Source organism: Eubalaena glacialis, chromosome 8 (assembly GCF_028564815.1).
Source record: "Eubalaena glacialis isolate mEubGla1 chromosome 8, mEubGla1.1.hap2.+ XY, whole genome shotgun sequence".
Classification (NCBI taxonomy): domain Eukaryota; kingdom Metazoa; phylum Chordata; class Mammalia; order Artiodactyla; family Balaenidae; genus Eubalaena; species Eubalaena glacialis.
Genome location: NC_083723.1, coordinates 122,140,410 through 122,168,239, shown reverse-complemented (window position 1 = coordinate 122,168,239; position 27,830 = coordinate 122,140,410). Strand labels below are relative to the sequence as shown.

The 27,830-nt window shown below is 53.7% G+C and overlaps 1 protein-coding gene across 1 annotated transcript; it reads left to right on the top strand.

Moving 5' to 3' along the window:
- The first annotated feature begins 2,249 nt into the window (after positions 1 to 2,249).
- On the top strand, positions 2,250 to 25,753 carry PDIA4 (protein disulfide isomerase family A member 4). The gene is made up of 10 exons (XM_061198861.1): positions 2,250 to 2,700; positions 8,744 to 8,930; positions 10,127 to 10,332; positions 12,083 to 12,221; positions 13,199 to 13,404; positions 13,529 to 13,687; positions 16,219 to 16,370; positions 18,330 to 18,486; positions 18,783 to 19,016; positions 19,744 to 25,753. The coding sequence occupies exons 1-10, from the start codon at positions 2,613 to 2,615 to the stop codon at positions 20,157 to 20,159; spliced, it is 1,944 nt and encodes a 647-aa protein (XP_061054844.1). The 5' UTR covers positions 2,250 to 2,612; the 3' UTR covers positions 20,160 to 25,753.
- Positions 25,754 to 27,830: the final 2,077 nt, after the last annotated feature.

Here is a 27,830-nt window from a genome sequence, read left to right as displayed (position 1 = left end):
TTTGTTGCTGAGCACGGGGTCTAGGTGTGTGGGCTTCAGTAGTTGTGGTTCATGGGCTCTAGAGCGCAGGCTCAGTAGTTGTGGCGCACGGTCTTAGTCGCTCCATGGCATGTGGGATCTTCCCCGACCAGGGCTCAAACCCGTGTCCCCTGCACTGGCAGGCGGATTCTCAACCACTGTGCCGCCAGGGAAGCCCCGAGGCAGAGATTTCTGAAAACGAATCCCTTTATTTCCGAAAAGTTCAGTTTTTCTTTCCCCTTTCTACTGAAAGGGGACTATATCAGAACCATGGGAAAGACACTCAGGACCATTCCTGAGTTCTCCAGCACACAGAAGAAATGGTTTCATCCCACAGGGTTTAATTCCCCAGAAAGATTGATCATAAGCCTCAGGCATTCAGGGCATGCAGATGTGCAGCTGTCTGGTTTCAGTTTACAGTTTTCTGACCATATATTGTTGGCTTGTGAAAACTGACATAAGTGCCAAGATTGGTAATGATATTGTCACAGATCCACCTGGAGACTATCTAAATGGGTAAGATTATTTCCCCGTAGGCCGCTTCTCTAGAGTGCTGTTTGGGAGAAGAGGGAAGCACATGTTCAAATTGATCTATAAACATAACCTAACAGTGTTAAATGGCAGCCCTGAGGACAGGCCAGGGGCCAGTTCTATGTCTTAAAGGCAGCCTCCTATGTTCACAACTAGTTATGAAGATCTTGGAGATAATCACAAAAATATCTCTCTCCATTCTGACCCTGAACACAGTGGTCTCCAGCCTACTTGTACCCATATAACTAAATCTGGTGATATTTGGGGATAAAGAAAAAATGAGGAGCTTTTCAACTTGATAAACTAATGTTCTGCTGTTGAATGAACTGTTCATTCATTGTTCATTGCTCTAAATGTTTTTTAAAAAGAAAATATTACTTTAATTTCACAAGTAATATGATACTGATTTCATATATATGTGTGTGTATACATACATATATACTGCATTTCGAGAGGTTTCCTCTCATACCTTGGATCAACAAAGGGTCTTAGTGAAATTGGTTGTATTTGTCCCACATCTGGGCAAATGGTATTCTCAATCCTCAGTTTAATAAGGATTCAGAGGAAACTACCAAGAAAGACAAAAATTTTGGCTGGGCACACTACCTTTTTGAAGAGTTTCTTAAAATGATATTCAACTGTTTGATATTCTACATTCAGAGCATTCTGATAAATCACTTAGTACATACTCACCCTGTCGTTACAGTTAATTGAGTAATGTCTTCCTGCCCTACAAAACTGAGGAGAGTACCATCAGATTCAGTAGTTCAATAGAAATTTATTAAATTTAATAAATCAAATAAAAAACTTTCTAATTACTAAAGCCTGTGAGTAGTTAGCTTTCTTTCTTCCTGACAATCTGTATACACAGAAAAATACTTCTGGACCCTCGAGTTTTGTTAATTTGACCTATTTGTCTTCCGTAACTCTTTAGGCATACGAATCCCCAGGTGTTAAAGAAATCTCAAACCCTAAGACACATCACGGCTTGACGTACAAAAATCATTATCTATCTTAACCTAGTTTTTTTCCTCCTAAATTGTCAAGAGGGAAAACCTCAAGCCTATATTTAGACTTGTGTAAGCCTTTAGATTGCCTGATATTTCACTTTTGCAGAAAATCAGGAGAAATTGATAACATGAAGCAAAGTTTAGACACGCACCTGATGGCCTGCTCACAGATGAAACCCTAGAGAGAAGCTTCCCCAAATCCTAGTTCTAGATTCACTTTAACTGCATGCGACCCCCGTCCCCAAGGCCAATTTGTGTTTTAATCCAGGAGATTCGCGCAGGCAGAAACGAAAAAGACCACGAACATGAAGCTGAGTCGGGAGTCCCGTTCTCTCTCTTTCCCACCAACAGACTAGTTCGGGCCCCACCGCCGCTTCGCTCTTGAGCCCCCGCGGGGTCCCCCAGGGTTGCGCACACGTACCCTCTCACCAACGTTCTGGTAAGGACACGTGTCCTTCCTGCCCAGATCAGCAGCCTGGAGCCCCGCCCACCTCGCATTTCCAAGGCCCCGCCCACCGCTCCACCGGCCAATCGCTCCCGAGGCGTAGCCCGACCCCGCCCCTCCGGCCCCTGCCCGCCGCCTTTGTTCTCCCCCGCTCCCTCTCTCAGCCTGTGCGCTCCAGGCAAACCGAGTGGCAGCCGCTGATTGGAGGCCGTGGCGCAGCCAATCAGAAGGGGGCACCTCACGTTAGCGCTCTGATCTTTAAACGCCGGAGCCGCGGGGCCTGCGGAGGAGGCCAGGGAGGAGGGTCTGCGCTGAGGACGGTGCTGTGGATCCCGGACGCGCACTTCGGGTCCCGGACGCGCACTTCGGGTCCCGGACGCGCACTTCGGGTCCCGGACGCGCACTTCGGCGCACGCGGCCCGCGCCCCCGGTCGGGCTGGGATTGGCCGGTCCGCGGCTTCCTCCGCCCCCAGTCAATTGCCGGCTAGGTCTTCCGGGAGGGGCGGTTTCTTTCCTTACCTCTCGTTTCCCTTCGCGAGACCGGAGCCTGAGGTTCGGGATCGCCCAGCGGCCGCCGGCGCGAGGAGACCGAGCTCTGCACAGCCGCGATGAGGCCCCGGAAAGCCTGGCTTCTCGTTCTGCTCTTAGCCCTGGCGCAGCTGCTGGCAGCGGCGAGCGCCGAGGGCCCGGATGAAGGTGAGCGGCGGCGGGCCGGGCCTGTGGGCCGGGGGCGCCGCGCGGACCGCCGACGTGCTGCAGTTTGAGGGCGGTAGCGGGGAACAGGATCGCTTGGGAGATCCGGGAGAGGAGGGCGGCGAAGCGGCCGGGGTTGCCACCGAGGCTTGAACGCGGAGAGGATGTAAAGTGCCTTCTTTGCATGCTGGCTCCTTCGCCCTGATTCTGCTCAGATTTTCCTCGAGTCCAGGCTGACTGCCCGCTCCTGGGAAGGGGAGCTTGGGAACTGGTTCAGCATTTGAGGCTAACACGCCCAGGGAGTGTGAAGGGAGAGGGGTCTCTGGTTTCAAAACAGATTTTAGAGAAGGGGCGAGGGCATGAAGCCCCAAGTAGGAGCTCTCGGGACAACCGCGGGCGGCAAGCATTTTACGTCTCAAAACTGTGGTTTGTAGGTTTGGATATAAGTAACTCAAGGGTTCTGGTTTGAGGGAGAAAGGGATGGCTTGGTTTGCATCTTTTGGAAACCGGAGATAGCATTCCTTGTGCGAGCATTTATTCAGCACCTACTGTGTGTGTCAGTCACTGCGCTGGGTTGTGGGAATTAAGGTTGAGTGTGGCCCCTGCCCATAAAGCGCCCGCTCTGGGAGGAAGGTTCGCAGCTACTAGTCATCACTCCTGCATTTTTCTTTGCAATCGGCTAGCTAAAAACAAATGGTGTAAGAGAACTTGGAAAATTAGAAAGTTTTAGTCAAGAAAAGAATGCTAATTCCTAGAGAACAGGGCATCGCATTACTGGTCTTAAACTTCTTTCTCTCTGGCCTTTCTCTAGGTGACTAGAGTTTTTTCCTGTTGAGTTTGTTCCAATATAAATAAACCCCTTTTTCTAATGTTAGTGTGTAAAGGAACTGTGAACTTTATACTCTTTTAAACAGTTTGAGTAACTTTTATGCAAGTCAATGATTCAAGAGTCTTTACCCACATAGAAAGGGAAGTTAAAAACCAGCGATTGGTGAGAAGAACACCTACCTGCCAACAGGAACTAGAGAGTAGTGTCACCTACAAGTGTCTTAGGACCTTTATCCAAATCACCTGGTGCTTATTTAAATACAGAGTCCCAAAATACACCCAAGCGGACTGCAGCGGTGGGCCCTCGAATCTGCATGTTAAACATTTCATTGATTCATGGGCAAAGTAAACTTTGGGAGGCACATTAAAGTTTGAGGACCAGTGGAGATGGAGGGTAGTTTTTGGAACGTAGCCAAAGAGCAAACTAGCTTTGTCTTGGTTCTGATCCAGTGATTCTGTTTTGCGGGGATTCTTAAGAGGCCTGGAAGGGTGGCAAACATGGGTGGACAGCAAGGGCTATTAGGAAGAGTGAGTCTGTCATTTGGGTCCCAGGTCACTAATGCACTGGAGACCCTGGGAAGCAGTCGTCTCTGGGGTGAGCCCGGGAATCTCTGTGGTGGGGTAGGGTGGGGCTTCTAGTAGTTACCTTGACTCTTTCCCATCCCTGGCTCTTCACGTTCAGCTTCTATCACAGATAACCCATCCCATGGATTTATTTTAGGGCCACACTTCCCTCTACCCCAGATGGTCCCAGTCCTTAGGGGGTTTTCCCCCTTTTTTGCCTCTCGTGCTTTTTACCTTTTTTTTTTTTTTTTTTTTTTTTTGCCGCACTGCGGGGCATGCAGAATCTTAGTTATTTTATTATTTATTTATTTGTTTGTTTGGCTGCACCGGGTCCTAGTTGCAGCATGCGGGATGGAGCCCGGGGCCCCCTGCATTGGGAGTGCAGTCTTAACCGCTGGACCACCAGGGAAGTCCCTTGCTTGCTTTTATTTGGGATTGGTTTAGATTTTAAAGTAAGTGGAAATTCACTTGGGTACAGTGCTGAGGAACTGTCCAGTTGCCCCTCTCTTTTCGTTTCTGGGAAGTAATTATCAAACGAGTCCATGTAAAACTTGGGGCATCCTGGGAAGAAAATCCTATGTGTCAACATGGCATAGCAGCTGAGCAGTCAGGACCCTCCACTCAGTAGCCTTGTGCCTTTGGGCAGGTGACTAAAGCTCTCTGTTTCTTCCTCTGTAAAGTGCATGTAATGTGTTTCCCTCGGGGGTTGAGATAGTGTGCTTACGTGCTCAGTACGGTGCCTGGCACATAAAACCTATCAGTTAAATGATGTTATATCTGATAACAAATTTCTCTTTTTCTATTCAGTATTGACCTAATGGTAAGATTTACCCAACTTTTGGGCTTCCCTGGTGGCGCAGTGGTTGGGAGTCTGCCTGCCAATGCAGGGGACACGGGTTCGAGCCCTGGTCTGGGAGGATCCCACATGCCGCAGAGCAACTAGGCCCGTGAGTCACAACTACTGAGCCTGCGCGTCTGGAGCCTGTGCTCCCAAGAGAGGCCGCGATAGTGAGAGGCCCGCGCACCGCGATGAAGAGTGGCCCCCGCTTGCCACAACTAGAGAAAGCCCTCGCATAGAAACGAAGACCCAACATAGCCATAAATAAATAAATAAATACTTTAAAAAAAACAAAAAAAGATTTACCCCACTTTTATGGGCACCTCCCTGGTGGGGACTGGAAGACCGGCCAGCTGAGGAGGCAGATGAGGACGTGCTGTAGGAGCTGCTGGTGTCCAGCCTGGGCAGCATCCAGTGTTGTCAGATGTCCTGCTGGGAGTGGGCAGGGGTTGCAGTGACCTGGTTAGAGGAGGGGCCTACATTTCAGGACTGGCCTTACTGGGTGGGCTAAGCAGTGTGTGGAGATGATGCAAGAGGCTTCACTGACTACACGCTGAGGAGGATGGCACCCTTCCAGAAGGTGCTGGAAGGCTTTGGATATATTTCTATCCTAGAATGTCCAACTTTAAAAGTGAAGCCCAGTGAAGAGTGGTCTCCCCATTAAACTGAGATATTTTCCTTGTCCGGATGTGTGGGGTTTTAGTTTGTGGGAATATAGAGCCAGCACGTTCTCCAGTTGCAGAGGAGTCAACCCTGGGGATTGTCTGCAACTTGGGGAGGAATGGAAAGGGGGGGGCCATGCCTTAATGCTGTTGAGGATCCTTAATTATGCAGGGAATGTTCTGCCATTTTGTTGATCCTTAAAAATATAAACTCAGTCAGTTTTTTAAAAAGTATCAAGAAATGAGTTCCCTGTTAGGAGCTCTGTCCCAGGATAACTCATGGACCCCCATTTAATCGTGAGAGCCCGTCACAAGTAGTGCTCACAGACCACTTCGGGCTGCGTGTAGGTAGGAAAGCATCATTGCGTTTCCGTTTTGTAAAATTCACCTTATCCCCATGCATTGAGCAGATAGCCGAGTCCCTCTTCCTCCCCGAGCTGTGTTTCCTAGCTTGAAGAGAGGATGAAGCTCTCCCGAGCCTTCTTCCCAACCTTCCTCCAGTCTTTCCGTCCGCCCGCAAGTAAACTTGATTCCTGGATTGAGCCGAGCAGGCAGGCGGTGAGAGTGGAGATGCCCTGCCTGGGGCCTACCCACCTGCCCACAGCAGGCCTTCCGGGCCGTGGGAGCACCCAGACCTGGGGCAAGGCGTGTGGCGCTTCCTAGGCCCCCGACAGGAGCAGAGAACCTGCACGACATCCCCACATGAAGCCCCCGGGTTTGCAGCCCCGATGTGGCTCATTTTGGGTGGGACTTTCAAGTGAGGGGCGGTCAGACTAGCCTTTTGAAAGCCACTGTGACCAGGGTTCTGCAGGCCGGCATGGGTCAGCTAGTACTTGTCCTGCAAGTTTGTTGTAGGCAATGTTCCTAGAAGTACCGGGAGCCCCTAGCCAGCCGGTGTAAATCCGGAGGTTCTCAAGCGTTAGGTCCTAGGATTCCCGAGGACCTGGGTGTACAGTGTTGGCTGCCAGTCACCAGTGGAAGGGGATTCAGTGTGACGTGAGTGTAAAGAAACGAGCTGAGGCCACAGCCCTGAGAGGCGGCATTGGGGTTGAGCCCAGGTTGTCTTCCTCTGGGTCCTGCCCCCTCCACGTCCAGGGAGCCTGGTTCTCATCGCTCTCCCCAAGCCTCCTGCTGACAGAGCTGGGGGCCTGGGGCTTCTGCAGGCCTGCCCACCCCGCAGGGTCCCTGATGTGGAGCAGGGAGGTGGCGAGGTGGCTGGGGAGCTCGGGGAGGGCGGGAGGAAAACCGCGGGCAGGGCCGGTAACCTGCCCCAAGAAACATGGGAGCCTGCTGGGTATGCGCTCCTCAAATTGGTGGGTGTTCTTTTTGGATTTTAGAGCCGTTTCTCCTGCCCGCGCAATGGAGGAACCTTCTGCCTTAAGTTGGAGAGGGGGATGTGAAAGGAAAAAGCAGTGGGTGTTTGAAGGGACAAGCGTGGAGGAAAGTGGGGCTCAGCGGGGTGGGGTGGGTTTTTGGTTTGCTTTTGACAATTAGTGTGCAGATTGGTAGATTTTCATGATAACGAGCAAAGCCGCCACCCTGGCCAGACCAGCTCCTGGCTTTTCTGGATCGGTTCAGGGGCGGCGAAGACTGGGCAAGTCCCAGGGGTTCCCGGGTCCCGGGGGCAGGTTTTCAAGCCCTGACCTCAGTCCCTCTGTCAGTGTTGGTTTCTCTCCTGGGAAGCATCTCCAAAAAATAAATAATTGGCCCTGAAACATCCTGCCTTTGGAGTTGATGAAATCGTGCTGGCTGCACTTCTGTTTGCTGACGTGGTAGCAGCTGGGGAACCTGGGTAACGAGAACTGCCGTTCAGGATTTCTGGTACCTGTAGTTCAGCAACAAATTCAGTTGAACCTTGATAACAAGATGTGCTCATATTCTTGCGTTCTGGAAAGAGTACTTTGCTTCCAGGCAGGGCATCCTACAAAGGTACGAACAGGAAACAAGTACTGGTTCTCAACTTTTCATTCTGGAGGATGGAATTCTAATCCATTTCTGAAAGGGGTAGCATTTTTACCTCATACACATAAAAAATAGCCCCACAGGTGTTATAATCCTTCAGCAAAAGGTTGAAATGTGAAGGGAAGAGTGTGGGGAATCATATTTTACTTATAAAGTCAGCCCGAGTAACTTCCAGGGTGGAAAAGTTGAGAACCAGTACTTGTTTCCTGTTTGTACTGATCTGGGGACCAGGCAGTCAGTCATTCATTCCGGGGGGCGGGTTGGGATTAGATGCAGTCCTTCCTGCCTGTGGAAGCAGAGAGGGTGAGGAAGAGGAACACGTCTGTGATAGTTAGCCTGGCCCTTGAGCACAGACATGGGAGACCCACAAAATGAGGAGCCTGAAACGCACAGCATGGATGTGGGTGAGGAGCCTTGCCGCGGGGCGGCCCCGAGGGCTGGATCAGATCTGTGCGTGGGGAGCAGGAGGGAGGGTTCTCTGTGCCTGGGCTGGAGGCATGCAGAGCAAGGCCGGGGAGGGAGTGCCCCATCTGGAGAGGGGGCTGGTCCTACCCTCCGAGTCCTGCCCTCCGAGTCCTGCTGCAGTCTTTAGACTTTAAATTCTAGGCCTGTAGTTAGTTTTCAACCATCTTTTAGGCATGACCTCCCTTTAAGTGAAATCTTAAGTGGCCACCCAATATGCAAATTCCTGGGGTCGGGGAGGCCCGAGGTCGCGTGGTGGTGGCCCCCAGGGACCATGCAGGACTCATGACCATTTTGAGGGTTTTCGGTTCTAGGGAGTTGTTTTTTTTTTTTTTTTAAATGAAGTTATTTATTTATTTGTTTATGGCTGCGTTGAGTCTTCGTTGCTGCGCGTGGGCTTTCTCTAGTTGCGGTGAGCGGGGGCTACTCTTCATGGCGGTGCGCCGGCTTCTCATTGCAGTGGCTTCTCTTGTTGCAGAGCACGGGCTCTAGGTGCGCGGACTCCAGTAGTTGTGGCTCTCGGACTCTAGAGCACAAGCTTAGTAGTTGTGGCGCATGGGCTTAGTTGCTCCGCGGCCTGTGGGATCTTCCCGGACCAGGGCTCGAACCCGTGTCCCCTGCCTTGGCAGGCGGATTCTTAACCACTGTGCCCCCAGGGAAGTCCCTCTAGGAAGATTTTTAAGGAGGCGGGTCACCAGTTTCCTAACCAGTCTGGGTATTTTCTGCACAGATTCTTCTAATAAAGAAGATGCCATTGAGGAGGAAGACGAGGAGGAGGAAGATGACGAGGAGGAGGAGGACGACGGCGACGACTTGGAAGTTAAGGAAGAAAACGGTGTCTTGGTCCTAAATGACGCGAACTTTGATAACTTTGTGGCTGACAAAGACACGGTGCTGCTGGAGTTCTACGCTCCATGGTGAGGACCCACGCTCCGCCCCCCTCAGCCAGATGGACCAGGGGTTCCTCTGTGTCCCAGGCTTGACCCCTCGGAGTCATCCAGACCCCGCAGAGTGGGAGTGTCCGGGTGCAGGAACCCAGACGCCTGGTCCGGGAGCGCCAGGGGCTCAGCATTCTGCCAGTTTGCATCGAGCGTCCGACGAGCCCGCCCTCGCAGACTGCGGGCCCCGCTCGTTTCAGATCCAGTGCTTAAAAATGCGAACACGTCCTCTGCTAGTTACAGCTGGGGGCGGCTAACGAGCTGTGACGACACAGAGACCTGCGTGGGTGACAGACGCATCCCTCGTTACAGATTCAGCCCTCCACCCCCTCCTCCTGCCGGAGTCTGGCAGCTGCCCAGTGCAGCCCCTGGGGCCTCCCATAGGAAAGGTGCATGGGCCCTGGGGGAGCAGCCCCTCTTTTCCCATCTTTCACCCTCACGGTGCAGCCAGTCATGACTCTTGGGCTCCTTCCCCCCACCTCTCTTCTGCTGTTTTTTCCATCTCATAATCCCGTCTTCTTTTTCCCCTTTCTCCTGCCCTCCTTGGTTCACTTCGGAGACAAAATAGTCAAGATATTCTTACGTTGTTTGTCTAGCATAGTGTGAGATGCTTCGTAAAAGTATCTAAACAGTCCTTAGGACAGGCCTATGAGGTTACATCATTCCTGGTTTATAGATCAGCCGTTCTCAAACATTTTGTTCTCAGGACCCCTTAACACTTAAAAAATGAGGACCTCAAATAGCTTGTTATGTGGGTCATGTTTATCAGTAGTTACCATATCGGAAATTAAAACTGAGAAATAGAAAAAGTCATCTTTAAATAACAATAGCCCTCTTACATGTTAACATCAGAATGCTGACATCATCGTCGGTCACGTAGCCTCTGGAAAACCCCGCCATATGCTTCTGAGAGGAGTGGAAAAGACAACATCTTTCAGGAAGAGTTTTCTCCTCACACTGGGGTGTAGACATGTTGAAAGCATGTTCCCTCAGCAGAGCTGGGTTTTGAACCTGGATCTGTTTGACTTTCAGCCGCCTTGGCCTCCCCTGTTTTGTGTTTCTTGTTAACTGCAAACATTTCTGGTCCCAGTGCCCCCGTTTGTGTGCGCGTTGCTGGATATAAGTCTCCTTGGGTACAGTTAACCTGCTGCTTCTTCCCAAAATCTAATCCTCAGGTGCGGGCATTGCAAGCAGTTTGCTCCAGAATATGAAAAAATCGCCACTACCTTGAAGGAGAATGACCCTCCCATTGCAGTTGCCAAGATCGACGCGACCTCGGAATCGGCGCTGGCCAGCAGGTTTGACGTGAGTGGCTATCCCACCATCAAGATCCTTAAGAAGGGGCAGGCTGTCGACTACGAGGGCTCCAGGACCCAGGAAGGTGAGCGGCTCCTGAGCTGCTGGTGGAAGTCGGGGCCAGGGTTCCCTCCCCCTGGAAGGGAAAGTGGAGGGGGTGATGGGAGGGGAATTTGGATATTAGAAAGGAAACCAAGCTGAGTGGACGGGGAGAGATCCCTGATGGAATGTTTGCGGAAACTTGGATCAACATAAACTCGTCCTTGCACGGGAGGGGGTATCTTCTTCCATTGACGACCATGAAACGCAAGGTCTGGAGCCGGTGTGTTACAGGTCATGGGTCTCGGTAGTGTGCTGGAGCAGTGCTTCTGAATGTCTAGCTTGCATCCGACTCACGGGGGGTGGGATGGGGTGGGGTGGGGTTGAGGGGGCTCGTTAAGACAGACTGTCGAGCCCCAGCCCAGAGCTTCTGATTCACTAAGTTTCAGGTCTGGCCCAATAACCTGCGTTTCTTGTGAGCGCCAAGGGCTTGCCGAACCTGCGGGTCCAGAGCCCTACATTGGAACCACTGGTGTGAGGAGCCAGCCAGTGTTTCTAAAACCAGGCCCGATGGATCCCTGCCTGGCTCACATCAGACACTAAATAAGTTTCATTAAATGAATGAGAAAATAACATTGTGGTAGCCTTTAGCATATCTCTTAATCACTTAAGAAAAAAAGATTGTTTTGTGCTGCATTTTCCATTCCCAGTATAGCATAGTAGAAATAGCACTGAATAGGTTTGGGGTCTTTATTGCCATCACGTAGCCCTGTGTCCCCCCCACAAGGGCCTCCCTTGCTGGGCCTTGGGCTCCTCATCACAGAGTGTGAGGTCATGTGGACTTGATCTCAAGGTTCCCTTTGAATTGGTACGAGAGTCTGTCCCGTGACAGACTTGTATATTTGGAGGTCTGCGCTTGACACCTGAGAGCTAGGGATGTGGCCCAGTTTGGAATCTTGAGAGCAGAGTTTGCCTAAGTGGCCTCCCCAGGCACCAGCCCTCCCAGTGCGTCTTAATAATGGGGCTCGCCCGCGTTGATGGCCCCAGGGCCTCGGCTCTGCCTACACCGGCAGGTGCTGCTGTACTCGCTCCAGTCTGAAAGCTCGTGCTTTGCGGCAGTGGGTCTCAGACCTGGCTCCTTGGTAGATTCTATGGCAAAAAAGGAGAGAAAAAGTTTGCAGCCGCTGCTCCTAAGAACCACTTGGAAAGTGCTTTGCGAGAATATATTCAGTGTCCCAGGCCTGGCGTTGAATCCATCTCCGGGGAAGCAGGCCACAGATGGGCCTTTTACAGTCTGTGTAGCCTGAGGGGCGTGGGAGCCGCTACTCCTCTTTTCATTTTTCTCCAGTTTGGTTACATTTTATGATGCGTGTAACATGCCAGCGCTAGATGTGCATGTCTAAATACATATGTATTTGTACGAGTTAAGAGAATGCCCCCAAAACTGTTAATAGGCATGTGTGGTCAAACACTGGGAGATGACCTCTCGGGGTTCGAGTGCAGTTAGAACCCCGGCGTGGTAGGAACGGAAGTCTCGTTCGTTGGGTTGGGCTTGGCCTGTCTCGAGCAGTCTGCAGGGGGTGCGTGTGGCAGTGGACATGTGACGGGTGGCTGTTGGAAACAGTGGGCCTCTGGCTCTTAATCGTGCAGAGTGGCGCTGGCTGTAGACGTGATTGGATTTCAGGAAGTCAGATGGGTCCTGTTCTGCGGCCCCGCTCTCTCTCTTCGCCCCTCACCCCCTGCCACGCCTGGAGCGGGGGGCCTGCATGTGCTCAGTCCTGTGTTGTTTCTTCCAGAAATTGTGGCCAAGGTCAAAGAGATCTCCCAGCCCAACTGGACACCTCCACCGGAAGTCACGCTCGTGCTGACCAAAGATAACTTCGATGAGGTGGTGAATGACTCGGACATCATTCTGGTGGAGTTTTATGCCCCGTGGTAAGATGGTGTCTATCTCCTGTTATCGGGTACTGGTCAGGCCCGTCCTATATTCGGTACAGGCACGGGCCGGGGGTGGCAGGGACAGACCCCCGCACGTGAGGCAGGGCTAGCCGAAGAGCAGGCGGGTGCAAAGTCCCCGCCGTGCACAAGTGGGCAGAGTGGCGCGCTGCGTGTTCCGAGAGAGGTGGTTTCACAGAGTCTTTCCTGGGGGATAGGATGAGGCTAAAATGTAGGCCTGAAGCGTGGAGCCTGCAGGGGAGAGTAAGCCACGTGGGCCACATAGGGGGGCCACCCAACGATCTGGGGCCCCTGGGAGCTGGAGGACACGGCCGTGCGCCGGGCAGTGCCCGCTGTCCCCCGAGCCTCGCTGCCTCCCTCCTGAGGTGTTTGAACCTTGGTTTTCTCTGTCTTCGTCTCTGCTCTCGACTGTTCTGGAGTGAATCTTGGAAGTTGACCCTGACCCTTGCTTTACACTCAAGACGTGTTCCCTTCTTGTGCCGGAGCCCCAGGATCCCTACAGTTTCTTGCCTTTTGTCCCCTCCCCTCACCCCCCCTTCACAGGCTTGCATCCACTTCCTGCCCATCCCTCGTGTCCCAGCTTACCCTCACGTCCTGTGTGAAGTCACCACTGACTGGTATCCTTACCTGCCCCAGCTCTCCAACCAAGAAAATTGTCTTGCCTTTCCCACGACTTACCCCATGTCACGGTTACGCCCCTGTCCGCCCATGTCTCGTGTGTGTGTGTGTGTGGGTGTGTGTGTGTTGTGTGCATCCCCCCACCCCCATGAAGGGGGAGGCCACATCCTGCTGGCCCCTGGGGAAGGCCTGGGCCCCGCCCTCACCCGGGGGCATCCCGAGGTTGGCTGGATCTCTCCAGTCGCCCCGGAGCGCAGGCTGGGTTTCTGCGCTTCACTTACCTGGCAGGTGGCATCCACACCAGAACAGGCCCCTGACAGAACTGCTTCCTCTCTCAGGTGTGGACACTGCAAGAAACTGGCCCCCGAGTACGAGAAGGCCGCCAAGGAGCTGAGCAAGCGCTCTCCCCCGATCCCTCTGGCGAAGGTCGACGCCACCGCGGAGACAGACCTGGCCAAGAGGTTCGACGTCTCCGGCTATCCCACCCTGAAAATCTTCCGCAAGGGAAAGCCCTTTGATTACAACGGCCCACGGGAAAAATACGGTACTGCCGCCTCCTCTGGCCTCAGTGGGGAGGGGAGCTCCTGGCGCATGTGGGCGCCGGCAGAGCTGTGGGGACAGCGCCCTACAGCCCCAAGCGGCCCCTCAGGCGTGTGCTCTGCTCCCAGGGATCGTCGACTACATGATCGAGCAGTCCGGGCCGCCCTCCAAGCAGATCCTGGCCCTGAAGCAGGTCCAGGAGTTCCTGAAGGATGGAGACGATGTCATCGTCGTTGGGGTCTTTAAGGCGGAGAGCGACCCAGCCTACCAGAAGTACCAGGACGCTGGTAAGGAGAGGCCCTCTGGGTGGGGCAGAGTGCCCGTGCCTGGGCCGTCTGAGGCTGCTGGGAGTCTGCTGCTTTTGTGTAAAACTCCTGGGCATTGATTTAGGGGGTGGCTTGGTGGAAGAATTGAGATTGCATATGTGGGAACAGGCTTTCCTTTCTGGGCTCGGGGGTCGGTTCCCTGTTGCTTTAATTGCACGTGGGTGATATGTTCTCTTACTAAATAGATGAGAGGGCTGCGCAGTCCCCCTCCTGGCCTCTGAGAGGAGGGGAGGGGCACAGTCAAGTTCATCCAAGGCCATTGTCTACCTCCCTCCCCTTCCAGGGGCTCCTTCCCAGAGCCAGTCCCTCTGCCAGGGGTAGGGTCTTGACCGGAAAGCGAGGGTTTCTGCATCAGACCTGGGTTCGAGTCCTGGCTCTGCCAGTGGTTAGAACACCGTGACCACAGTCAGTGACTTGATCAGCTCGGCGATCTCCCATCCAACACGGCGACCTGTCCTACGTGGAAGGTTGTTACGTTAGTTGAGATAAAGTGGAGCAAGTGCTTAGCAAAGTGCCTGGGGATGCTGATCGCCCAGTGAATGCTGGTCTTGCTGGTCTGGGAGGCAAAGTTTATCACCAGCAGCTGTCAGTGGTGTCCCGTGGGGGCCGGCGTCCTCGCTCCCCGGATGGTCCCTAGGTCATGAACAAAAGATGGTTCTTCAGGGACGGTCAGGATCCTCTTGGTCCGCGTCAGCTCCTCCTGAGTGCCCTCCACCCCTCACCCCACGTCGCACACGCCAAAACAGTTTGGTTTTCTACTTCGAAGGAGTAATCATGATCTGCTTGCCACTTAGTGCTAATCTCTGTGCTGCGCAGTCACGGTCGTGCGTTTGTCAAATGCAGATTAACGTTGTAAAACTTACAGTAGAGCTAAACTCTGTTTGTGCTTCCTCAGTCTTCACTGATTCAGTCAGTAACCTTGTCACCCAGTTGTGCTGGAAACTTGCAGAGGGGTCCCCTAGCCCACCCAGGGCTACAGGCAGCCACGGAGTCCCCAAACCTGCACATGTATGTGCATGCAGATCCCCGGGGATCTTGTCAAAATGTGGGTTCTGGTGTACATCTGGGTGAGCCCGGGTGCTGCCCGTCCAGCTGCCTCACTTCCAGTCTGACATAGGTGTGACTCCACGTGGCCGGTCGGGTTAGGCTCAGGCAGGGGTGACGGTCACTGGGCCTGGGGTGTAGACTGCAGGGAAGGAGCCAGAGACAGTCCTGGGGATGCAGCGCGGACGACGGGGAAGCTGATGGGGCAGGAGCAGGGGGGAGGCTGGCGGGAGGAAGGGGTCTGTGAGCGTGGAGGGCGGGCAGGAAGTTCTTGAGTCGATTCTGTCTCTCCACCCAGGGCCACCTGATAACAAACACCCGGGGCGCCTGGCGGCTTAGCATGGGTGTGCCTTCTGGGTGGGCCACCTTGTTTCATTCTTACAGTGGTCTGAGAGGTGCCCTGTCCTGTTTCTACAGAGGAGGGGCTGGGGCTCGGGGAGGTGAGTAACTGGCAGGCCTGAAGTCACACAGTTGGCAGGTCGAAAATTATGATTTCAGTCTAAGTCTGTCTTAGCTTCCAAAAGCTGTGAGCTTGTCCAGGTTGCCCCCTGCCTCCTGCAAGACACGCGCTGTGCCCTCAGCCGCCTGTTCCTATAACCAGTCGGAGGCTGCCCTCAGGGGTGGGGCGACACCTCACCCAGTGCTGGGACCACACACTCCGCTCAGGGTGGGTCTGGGTGCCTCAGCGAGGACAGAGCGGAGGGACTGAGGTGGTCCCCCTGTGGGGTCCGGGGCAGGGGTTGACAAACTGGCCCACGGGCCAGATCCGGTCCTCACCTGGTTTTGTAAGTTCCGTTAGGACACAGCACACTGGATGGTTTGCACGCTGATCAGCACAGAGCTGAGTCGTCGTGACCATGGGGTCCACAAAGCCAAGATAGTTCCTGTCTGGTCCTTTCCATGAAAGATTGCCAGCCCCTGTTCTAGAGTATCCTCAGACAGTGGGGTTGCATTTGGGAGTTTCCCGAGATTTAAAGTACGTATAGCAAAAGAACCGCAGCCCACAAACAGGCCACCCAGCAACTCGAGGAGGAGCAGTCAAACCCCTGTGAAGGGTGCTGGGTGTGAAAACTCCCTGTGGGGATGGAGGGTTCTTGTGACGGACACAGGAGGATTTGGGCTGTCTGTCTAGGGTTATGTGCTTCTCAGCATCAGAGGCCACAGTCGACCGTAGCGCCTGAAAAATTAGCTCTAAGTTTTTCTGTGAAGATTGTTTATATTTAAAATAAATTCCAAGATATATCGATTTTAAGGTATTACATCTATACCAAGTTTTAAAATCCAGACTCCTTTCAAGTGTTTAAGCTCTGGATATTGTCCACACAGCGTTCGTGGTTAATAACACTATTTTCTGGGCGTTTGCTTTGACTGATGTGGGTAGTGAGTTGAATCTAAATCATTTAAGCAATTTAGTAAATTGTGTATTTGTTGTTCTGTTAATTTTTCAGCTAACAACCTGAGAGAGGATTACAAATTCCACCACACTTTCAGCACTGAAATAGCAAAGTTCTTGAAAGTCTCCCCGGGGAAGTTAGTCATCATGCAGCCTGAGAAATTCCAGTCCAAATATGAGCCCAAGAGCCACGTGATGGACATCCAGGTGGGTGAGGGATGCCAGCCCCGGGGCATCCGATCGGCATGAAGGTCTCTTGGTCAGGGTTCGCGGGAGGGATGGTGGTCGGGGGATGGGGTCTCACATACCTGGTGGGTCGTGGGGCCTTGGCCCCTGGCAAAGCTCCACCTGCTTTTGCCAGAAGGGTTCCCCCGGTCTTTATAGCTCCTGGCAGGCCAGCACCGGCCTGCGTGGCTGGTGTGGCTCCTGGCCGGGACGTGCTGGCTGCTGGGTCTGAGCTGAGCCTCACTTGCCACCAGGTGGCTTGGGCGCTGAGGCCTACGAAGTGATGACGGGCCTCTCTGTTCACTGGGTGAAGCTGTGGGACATGGCATGTGCACTTGGCCTTTCTTTCCTCTGTGTCCCCCCACTCTCGGTCTTCCTCAGGGGGTGACACACTCACCTCTAGAGGGGCGGAGGGAGTTCCCAGCCCAGGGTGAGCCTGGGTCCAGCTCGGTGTTCCGAGTGCTTCACAGGGGCCCCGCACTCCACTGAACAGATCTTCAGGTTTGGGAAAAACCTTACATCTTGAATCCAAATATTTTATTTGATAGAAAGATGCAGAGAAGTGAGCTAACAGACTGGAGGTCCCACAACCAGCTAGGAGCAGACTAAGGGGAAAATGCGGGTGTGCTCTGTCCCCAGCCAGGACACATGGGGGTGGTCTCATCTCCCCCTGCCCTCCAGTTTCTCTTTTTAGCATCCGGAGATACTGACTCTGGGTCCACAGAGGGGCCCTGCTGGCACAGTTCTGTGTGGTGTGCATGCTCCTGGGAAAGGATGCTGTCTGCAGCTTTCAGTAGATTCTTGAAGGGGTCCTTGATCTGAAAAGGTTGAGATCCACAGTCTGTTGTACACATCACTGCTACTTTGCTCTTTTGGTATTATTTATATACCGTCTTTGTTGCAAAAATTATTTCAGGCTGCTTTGTAAAAAATTGACACAACAGATAAAATGCAATTTTAAAAAAATGGATTTAAAAATTAGGACAAAGGGAAGACAAGGGCAGGGCAGGTAAGATGAAGCCAGGTGTAAAATCAGCACAGGCAGCACTGCTGTGAGGGGATAGCCTGTTTGCTGCAGACATAAGCGAGGAGGGCTCTGGCCTTGAGTTCAGATTCGGGCCCGCAGGTGCCAGATGCTCAGCTCGGGAGCACATTTGTCCTGGGTCCCTCGGCTTTGAGCTCACCTCCTGAGTGACGGTTGGTCCAGGGGCCGTCCAGATGAAAGACACCCCACAGCCCGGCTGCCCTCTGCCTTGTCCCTGCTGCTTCCTCCCACCTGGCCCAGCCTGCCATTTTTCAGCGCCACCTGGGGCCACCTCCCTGACCATCCCTGCAGATGGGACATGGGCCCTAGGGGGAGAGAGCAGTGGTTATCCATCACTTCCTGCTGGGCAGGCAGCCTCACCTCGTTGGACCTCGGTTTCCTCACCTGTAGAGTGAGGTGGCCGTGCCGCCCTCACGTGCAGCTGTGCGGCCCCATGCTCTTCCTGAGAGACACTGCCCGCACCCCTGTCCCCGGCTTCGGTGTAGCGGCTAGTCAGGGGCAGGCTTTCTCCAGGCTGAGCTCGGAGCCCAGGCGGCGCTTCGCATCATGGCACCGTGTTCCTCGTCCATGCAGTGTCCGTGACAGGCTGCTGTGAGGATCAGACCAGGGGAAGGTGGGACCCTGCGCCCAGTTTAGCCCATGTTAGCGCCGCTGTCATCTGGGAGCCGGGCCTTCCTCCAGCAGAACCTGATTGACCTGGACCGCAAGCCCCCACCCAGAGGGAAGGGCACGCGGCCTCTGCGGTTGCCCGAGAGGCTCACTTCGGGTTCCCTGGAGGAGGGGCCCCAGCATCACTGGGTGGACTGGAGTGGGGCCCCTGTGCCCGTCGCTTGGAGCAGATGTCTTTTCCCATCGACAGCAACGGACAGCTGCACCTCACCTGCCCCCTTTTGCAGGACTCCACGGAGAGCTCGGCCATCAAGGAGCACGTGTTGAGGCATACGCTGCCCCTTGTCGGCCACCGCAAGTCTTCCAACGAGGCCAAGCGCTACTCGCGGCGCCCCCTGGTGGTCGTGTACTACGGCGTGGACTTCAGCTTCGACTACCGCGTCGGTGAGGCCCGGGTTGGCGGCTGGGGTGTGTGGTTACTTATGGCTTCAGGGGCTTTTTCCTCCCGGGCTGTGTCGCTACCCCCTTCCCTCTCTGCTTGAGCAGGAGGGGAGCTTCGAGTCGAGTTGGGCCCTCTTAGATTAGAGACGCGGGGGCGATCGGGCGAGACCAGTCCCCAACCCCGACCCGCCTGCGGGCAGGGGCCCTGGGCTGCAGCCCGAGGCTGGTCCGAGATCTGCACCCGGCATCTGGAGCCTCAGCCGCTGCGGCCTGGCTCACAGCCCTCGGTGCCCTTTCAGCCACTCAGTTCTGGCGGAACAAGGTCCTGGAGGTGGCCAAGGACTTCCCCGAGTACACCTTTGCCGTGGCCGACGAGGACGACTTCGCCACGGAGGTGAAGGACCTGGGGCTGAGTGAGAGTGGGGAGGAGGTGAACGCGGCCATCCTGGACGAGGGCGGCCGCAGGTTCGCTATGGAGCCCGACGACTTCGACGCCGACGCCCTCCGCGCCTTCGTCAGCGCCTTCAAGAAAGGTGGGCCCCCCATCCCATCCCCCCCCGCATCCTCCACCTCCGCGGCCCCACTGGCTTGTTGTCAGGGGCCTGGCCCAGGCTTCCTCCTGGACCCGAGGGATGGGAAGATGGGGATGGAGAATCCCCATTCTTTTGCTTTCTCTCTCTCTCTCTTTTTTTTTTTTCGTAATAGAAAAAAAGGCAGGTGTCTTGGAAATCTCAAGAAGCCTTATTTTTAAAATATGTAAAGTACAACAGGCTTTTGGACTTAGACGTAAGTTTCACGTATGAGGGAAACTTGCTTTGGCATCAAGCGGAGTGTCTTTCGGATCTGGCTGACCACGTGGACGCAGGCCCCCAGCGCTGGCGACTGGCGGGCAGACCTCCTTGTCCGTCCCTGCTCCGTCTGCTCCCCGCCGTGGCTTCCAGCCCGCGGCGCCCACCCTCCTAGTAACCCCTCTGCATCGGCAGCATCTCTTGTGACGGCCTCACTGAACAGGACCCAATGTCTGCTAGGCCTTGTGGGGCACCACCTGCACCCTCTCTGGCCTTTGCAGGGACTGGGAAAGTAGAGGATGTCAGAGAACTGGGGGTGGGCTTCTGGAGACAAGGCCCTGCCTGGCCCTGGCAGCGTCTGACTTGCCCTGTCCTGAACGTCAGGCCAGCCTCACTGCCTGGTCCAGTCAGAGCCGCCAGGGTCCGGGCCTTTCGGCTCTCACACTCCTCTTCTGCTTGCTTTCCTCGGCAGGAAAACTGAAGCCAGTTGTCAAATCCCAGCCGGTGCCCAAGAACAATAAGGGGCCGGTGAAGGTCGTGGTGGGGAAGACTTTCGACTCCATCGTGATGGACCCTAAGAAGGATGTCCTCATCGAGTTCTACGCGCCCTGGTGCGGACATTGCAAGCAGCTGGAGCCCGTGTACACAGCCCTGGGCAAGAAGTACAAGGGACACAAGAATCTGGTCATCGCCAAGATGGATGCCACGGCCAACGATGTCACCAACGACCGCTACAAAGTCGAGGGCTTCCCCACCATCTACTTCTCCCCCAGCGGGGACAAAAAGAACCCAATTAAATTTGAGGACGGAAACAGAGATCTGGAGCATTTGAGCAAGTTTATAGAAGAACATGCCACAAAACTGAACAGGGCCAGGGAAGAACTTTGAAGGCCTTGAGGGTCTGCTCAGGGCAAGTGCGGCAGGGACCAGACAGCGAAGCTTCCAGCACTCGGCAGTGGAGCCTGAGCCAGCTGCGAGCCCGGTGGGCTTGCTCAAAGGCAGTCTCTCAAGGTGTTTTTGGTTTGTCTTGTGTTTTAATTTTTTATACTTTGGTATTTCACCTCATGCTCTGAATACTGAATTAGATATGAATGACTCAGTAGATTAGTCCAGAATTTTACAGAGGATACGTCTATTTTTATCATTATTTGGGGTTTGATTTTTTTTTTTTAACCTTTCACCTTCTTTAATATATTTCTTCAAAGCAGACAAATTGAATCTCTTCTGTGTGAATTTTTTTTCTCTTTTTTTAATTTAAAATTTAAGAAGCCTTTGTCAAATCACGTCAACTTTTCCTTTTTATTTTATTGTCATCTGAGGAATGGTTAGCTGAAGACGGGACTGTTGGTGTTTGGTTTTTTTTCTTCCTGTTGCGGCACAAAGTGAGAACTGTCGCCGAGCACCCTGCCGAGGACGTCATTTCAGCCCGACTCTGATCCGCCACCCGGTCCAGGGAGAAGCGGCATCTCTGCAGGCCTGGGCGTCACCGTGCCTTCTCCTCCCAAAGCGAGGACCGCAGGCGGGAGCGTTTCCCAGGTGCTCCCAGACCCTTGGAGCCAGGTTCCAAGGCTCAGCCTCCGGGAGGCCGCCCGCCTCTTCAGAACCGCCGTGGCCGAGGAGAGATGAGCTAGGGCACAAGTGGAGACTTTAGGGTGATAGGAGGATAGGGTAGGCTGTTGTGATGGAATAAAGAAAGGATTGAAAATGAACTTCCATCACCGTCCTAGAGAACATGGTCCCTCCCTGGAGCCTCAGCGTGCTGGAGATGGAGAGGCCGGGCCTGGAGGGGAGGCTCCCTGCCCGGCCTGCAGAGTGCAGGTGGCCTCACTCCACCCCTGAACATCCAGGGGTGGGGTGGCATCCCGACCCGGGTAGGGGCATCGATGGGCTCTGCTCTTGGTTGTTTGTGGGTGGGCAGTGGTGCATTCTGTCGGGAGGGGGCAGGGATGGAGGGCAAGGCCCTGAGCACTTCTGGGGGCTGGGAGGAGGGGACAGGACAGGACGGGAAGCTGGACCGGCCCTCAGGGTTCTGGGCAATTTGTGTGATGTGAGCTTCATTCCGGGAGTTCATTCACCAAGATGTGCCGTCCCCGCTCGACTGTTCCTAATTTTGCTGAAACAGAAATCGTGAGCTGGGGGCATCTCTTCGAGCAGTGGCTGGAGGGTTTGCTGCAGGGGTTGCGGGGGGCAAGAAGCAGCCCCACGGGAAGGGGCAGCCGGGGTGGGCCTTTCTAGATGATCTGCTTTCAAGTTGAGTCTGGCCAGGGTGGGCGGGGGTGTCTGGTAAGTCCTCAGAATCCCCAGTGTGGCAGGAAGTCCTCTGCACTCTCCTGGATGCCTGCTTCCCTCTGGAGGACAAGCAGGCCCCCCTCAGAGACGTTGTGTCAGAAGCTCACAGGAGTAAATGTGGGTGTGGGGCTTGGAGCCTTTTTTTTCAACCCAGAGGCACACCCCTCCAGCACCGCCTGGGGCTCCCGTGCTGGTCTGGGAGACCTCACGCAGCACACGTGAGGCCTGGGCTCTAAGAGGGGATCAGTGTAGTCTCATTGGAAGTGAGGTGTCGGGAAAGCCCTTTTTGAAGTGATGTTTGAGCTGAGACCCAAGGATGAGTTGGCTGGAGCCCGGCTGAGGTTGGGAGTGAGTCATTTCTCAGTGTGTCCCGGGACCTGCGGCGTTGACACTACTTGGATGTTTGTCAGAAATGCACTATCTTGGGCTGGGCCCCAGACCTGCTGAGTCAGAATGCATTTTAAGAAGATCCCAGGAGACTCATGCCTAGTGAATGCAAAGGCCCTGAGGCAGAAGTCAAAATGTATCCTCTTCTGTAATACAATCTGGAAACCAAGTTGCCCAATGGAGTGTCAGGTAAACTCACCCTATATTGACTGTAGAGAGTAGGCCCCTGGGAGAGAATCTACCCCAGGCTGGTTAGGGAGCTGATAGGCTGCTAAAGGAGACAGGTGAGTCAGCCGATGGCAGTCCAGTGCAATCAGTGCCAGGGTGAAGATGTGCAGGCCATGGGAGCCCAGAGAGCAGGCACTGGCCCAGCCTGGGAGCCTGGGCAGCCCTTCAGAGAGGCTGACCCGGGAGCCACAAGGAGGAGGTGAACTTTCCAGGTTGAGGCATAGCAGGTGCAAAGGGACAGAGGCGAGGGAGGGAAGCAGTGATGCGAAAGGTGGAGCAGGGGCTGGAAGAGGTGGGTGCCCTGAGTCAGGAGTTTGACCTTGTTCTAGAACTTTGCAGGGAACCACTGACGGTTTTAAGCAGGGAAGTGGCTGTGATCAGATTGAAAGATTAATAATGGGAGTAACAGGTAACATTTATTGGGCATTTAGCAAAAGCCAGACCCTGTGTCCAGCAGTTTGCCGGATTATCCCAGTGTAAGTGATCTGCAAGGTAGGTGCTCTTGTGCTCACTTTACAGCTGAAGAAAGGAAGGGGGCACGTGTCTGCAAATGCGAAGCTGGGGTGTGCTTCCCCCCCACCCCAGTTGTGCCATTGCATCTCCCTTGTAGACAACCCAGTCTAGTAGCAGGGGAGCCAGGGCCGGCTGCAAGGAGGGTGGGCTGCATTTTGAGTACTGAGTGGGCTTTAGCAGTTAAGGGGTCTGCAGGAGCCGGTGCTGATGGGAGGTTGAGGGTGGGTGAGTGGATGCAAGAAGACTGGTATCATCACATCCAGTGTCTGAATCAACTTTTTGTTATTTAATTATGAAACAAGCATCCACAAAAACGGAGAGAATTGGCTACTCGATGCCCTTTACTCATCATTCACCGAAAACAGTTACCAAAATTTTGCTACATTTTCGTATCCCCCCCCTTTTTTTGCCTCGCCCACTGCATGTGGGGTCTTAGTTCCCCGACCAGGGATCGAACCTGTGTCCCCTGCATTGGAAGCACAGAGTCTTAAACACTGGACCACCGGGGAAGTCCCTCATGTCCCCTCCCCCCCAATGACAGCCAAGACGTCGTTTCACCCCTGCCTGGAGAACGCATTGTCCTACAGGGCCTCAGTGCCTTTTCACAGCCACCAAAATAAGCCGTAATTCATCTAGTACCCAGTCCAGATCCCCCAACTTTCTCAAACATCTTTTTGCAGTTGGTCCGTTTGAATCATCAGCACCGCCTGCCTTTTAGTTTTGTCTCTTAAATCTCAGCTAGAGCAGTTCTGTCACCTCCTCTTTTTTCCCCACAACTGTCCCAGTTTCAGAAAAAAAAAAAACGACGAGAGATCTCTTGGGTCACTTGTGTTTTGCATGAGTTTGAGGAATGTTCGATGGTCGCTGTCTTGGTGATGTGTCTAGTAGGTGTGGAAACTGGCGAGGTCCGGACAGAGGAAACAGTAGCAAGTCTTATAAGACTGATGATCGGTGCCTTCGCCGCATGCCTGCTAGGTGCCCGGGACCCAGCATCCGTTCTGAGTCATCAAAGCTGCAACCCAGGCTGACTCTACTCTCAGGCTGTGTGGCTTTGCATAAGTTACTTAACTCCTCTCAGAGTTTGTTTTCCTGTCTGTAAGGTAGAGAGACAGCCTCCTTCGCAGGGTATTCGTAAGGACCCAATGCTGTAATGTGTGCATGGGTTTCCGCACAGAATAGCAGCCACCCTGAAATGCTAAATCTGAGGCCTCTCCCCTTTTTGTTGGGACTGCTTATCTCTTTGTCTCTCCCGCGTATTCTGATGGGCCAGGATGGAGCCATAGATCAGACACAGGTAGACCCCAAATGGAGGGTGTGGGTCTGTGTGTGTATAAAACAGATTCTTGAACCCTAATTCTGGCCTAGGGAATCAGATCGGCAGGGTTGCTGTGTACTTTCTGATTTCAAAAACTTCCAAATATGATCACATTTCACCTGAAATATAGGCAGGTCAGGTATTACGACCTCCATCACATAATAAAGGAAGTGGAGATCAGAGAGACAATAATTTGCCCAAAGTCACACAGTAAATTGAGAAGCCAGAACGAGAACTCAGAACCAGTGTTGTTTCTACAGCACCAGCATCCCCCAAGATGTGTTGGCAGAACACTCATAAAGGAGACTAATACATGCTTCATTAACATTGGATTCTGTTGGTAATTTGGCTTGGGAAATACTGGAACTAAAAGATGCTTCAGTGGGGTTCTTGTTGAAGAAGCTTGGAGCCTGTAAGGCACCAGCGTGCTGGAGACTCCAGGAGCAGATGGGACTTGCCCTGGCTTCTCTCCTGCACGGATCCTCAGGGCTCCACCATGACGCGCTCTCCTGGTGCCAAGCCTCGTTAGTGCATTTTGCGAGAACACATGAGCCCTTGGCTCCTTCCCCAGGCCCCGAGGAAGTACTGGTGCCTTCCTTCTCTTCTGTATCCATCCCCCTCAATGTGGACCCGCCCTAGGGTGGGGGATGTGGGCCAGGAAGTACTCCAGGAGCCCAAGGACAAGCCTGATCCTTGAGCCCATCTCGGGGCACTTCAGCAGCAACGTTACAGGTGTATTTCCCCCGTCTTCAGAAGAGCCTTCAGCTGGAGCAAAGGAATTAAACCCTGAGGGGCACGTTACTGTGACTCCTTGATTCCTATTATGATGAATCAGAGGTATTGAAAATGCATTCTCTGGCACCTGTACTAAGGTAAAACGTCGCTCCTACTGTAAGTCGGTCCTGTTACCCACATGGCACTTGGCCAGCTGTGCTAAGCGCCGGACTTGGGAAAGCTGAAGTGAGATTTGGGAGCCCCCAGGGCCGAGCACAGAATGAAACACCATTTGAATGAACCGGTGGAGAACCTCAGATCCTTGGGTCCACAGGCTTGAGGGCCGGGCAGGGAAGGGCTCCGCTGCCCTTACCTCCCCCTTCGGAGTCCCCCTCAGCTGCCACCACTCACTGCACTCTTCACGTGGCTCAGCCCCAGACAGGATGAGCACGGTTCTCACGTTCGTCATGTTCCCACCTAAGATTATGGAGATACTGGGGCAGAGAGAGGAGGACAAAGGACCACTTGTTGGCAAAGACTGAGAGAGGGCCTTTTAGAAAGCAGTGGCTGTGGCTTGGAGAAGAAATGTGGAAAACGAGCTTCTGTCTATTCCTTCTGGCTTTTCTCAAAAAAGGAAGTGTGAGCTCAGCTCAGGTTGGATTGAAAACTGATGCCTCTAGAGACTTAAAAGGTCTTCAAGCTCAGAGGTTGAAAAGTCCAGTGTTCAAGGGCCCTGGGTGGTAAGTTACATGCATGAAGTGGCTGGATGCGGGCGATAGGGAGTGGTGGTGATCAGGGCACACCTGAGAGTCTGTGTCTCACCTGAAGGGGGCACTTGCTGCCTGTAGGACTCTGGGCCTGGTGTTGCTATTCTGATTTTTCAAGAAAAGCCAGACATTTTAAATGTGAAATCCCCTAATTTTTAAGTGTCAAATCTAATTCAGATTATCGTATCAATACTGTGTGGGCCAAAGAAAATGCATCTGAGGGCTGGGCTTGGTTAGAAACTGCAGATCTAAATAAATCCTACCCCCCCCACACACACTTTTTTTTCCTGATTGTTTTATAATCACAAGAAATCACTAGCACGGAGGATGTCCTGAGTGTAACAAAGGCTTAAAAATTGAGTTCTTTTAGAAAAGCTGAAGAGTTGAGTCTGGTGTTGGAATTTGGGCTGAGTTCTTAGGGTTTCGGTGGATAGCCAGGTGCACAACATGGTCTGTGCTTCAACGGCATTTGAACATGAGAATGGCCACCTGGCCGGGCAGAAGTGCTCCCTTTCATGGATTACCTCAACACGTGCCCAGTGCAGCTGTACTTGTCAAAGTCCTTCCTATTATTTCTCTGACCCGCCCCGGGAGCACACCCAACTGCCTTTTGGTCACCCCAAGGCTGATTTAGGTCAGGGAAGGTCCCTGGGGGCGGGGTTGGCTGGAGGCAAGCCCACCCACATCTGCTGTTCCTACCAGAGCCTTGGCACTTCTAACTCCTGCCTTTTTAGGAAACTGAGGCCCAGAGAAGAGGCGGGCCTGGCCTAGGGCACTTCCAATCATTCAAAACTGCGAAGGTCCCGGAGCTACCGTCAGTGATTCTGTTTCACCGCCTTGCGATGTCATTGCTGAATTAGCACAGTCTCAGGCTCCTGATGCTCTGACCTCGTGGCTGCCAGGCTCCGCCCCCTCATGGGGCCCTGCAGACTGAAGGATCTGATCAGACTGGGGTCTCTGCCTCCCCCTCAGCCCCTCCTTCCTGGCTCCCCTCCTCTGGGTTTGAAAACCAAAGGTGTGAAGAAGGAGCCTGTTGCTTTCAGAAAGGGGCTTTTACAATCACACTTGCCACATAGGAGGTCAGAGAAAGGTGGGCCTGGCTCTTCGGAAAGGCTTTGAGAAAACTTCCCCAATGGAGGCGAGATGGTATGGGCAGGGCCAGGCTGGAGGGAGGGCAGTGACCTCCCATGAACCTCTCAAGGGGGCCCCGTTCATCCAGGCTGGCACCTGTGGCCCTTCCCTCCGGCCCTATGAGGCTCTGTTTTTAAGGAAGACATACGCGGGGAAAAAGGAGAGGGCCTTCCTATGAGAAGGATGAAACGTGTGAGGGAGAGAAAACTCAGAAGCCGGGGTTGTGAGAAGGAGGTGTTTAAGGCCAGCCCGAGTCCATTCAAATTCCAGAGAAGTCTAAGGAGGGCTATTTTTATGGGTTTTTAATTCTCCTGTGTGAGTTAGGAAGGGCTGCCTGAGATGGAGGGGGGGTACAGCGTCCTAGGGAGCACCAGGGAGTCACTGAAGTCGCTGAAAATTCCTATCCCCGTGCCCACCAGTGTCACCAGGTTGGCAGGTGGCAGCACCTTGAGTAGGACTGGGGGGAAAGCAGGCCCTTCATGTTTTGAGGGATTAAGAGGAAAGCTGCCAACCCATGGACACAGATTCTCGGGGAGGAAGGGCCCCCTGGTCGGGACCCAGTGCTCCAGCTCTAGCCTGGGAGTGTCAGTTACGTGCCCTGAGGGGCTGAGGGCTGCAATCTCAGGGGCCTGAGCAGGGAGCACCCAGATGGGCCCATCCCCACTCCTGGGACCACGCCAGCCTTTACAGCTATCTGGACAGAAAAAGCAAATCCAAGTGGATACCGGTGTTACGGATTGAATGTTTCCCACCGACATCTGTATGTTGAAACCCTACCTCCCAATGTGATGGCATTTGGGAGTGGGGCCTTTGGGAGATAATTAGGTTTAGATGTGGTCCTGAGGGTGTGGCCTCCATGGTGGGATTAGTGTCCTCATAAGAAGAGAAAGAGAGGCCAGAGCCTCCCCTCCATGTGCACTCACCAAGGAAAGGCCACGTAAGGACATAGCAAGAAGGTGGCCGTCTACAAGCCAGGAAGGGGGTCCTCACCAAGAACTGAATTGGTTAGCACTCTGATCTTGGACCTCCAGCCTCCAGACAGTGAGTCATACCTGTCTGTTGTTTAAGCACCCAGTCTGTGGTGTTTTCTTATAGCTCCTGAGCCAACTAAGACAACCAGTATTATTGGTCTGGCTGTGCACAGTCCTCGTGCAGTGCGCCACTCAGGCCCCAGGAGCTCATCAGATGGGTGCAAAGTCAGACGGACCCCCCATG

What these genes read in the sequence shown, in the direction of transcription:
- PDIA4 (XM_061198861.1), top strand. Translation starts at nt 2,613, where the DNA reads ATGAGGCCCCGGAAAGCCTGGCTTCTCGTTCTGCTCTTAGCCCTGGCG. An exon ending in CTGGAGTTCTACGCTCCATG is followed by an intron (nt 8,931 to 10,126) that starts GTGAGGACCCAC and finishes TCTAATCCTCAG; the next exon opens with GTGCGGGCATTGCAAGCAGT. An exon ending in GGGCTCCAGGACCCAGGAAG is followed by an intron (nt 10,333 to 12,082) that starts GTGAGCGGCTCC and finishes TGTTTCTTCCAG; the next exon opens with AAATTGTGGCCAAGGTCAAA.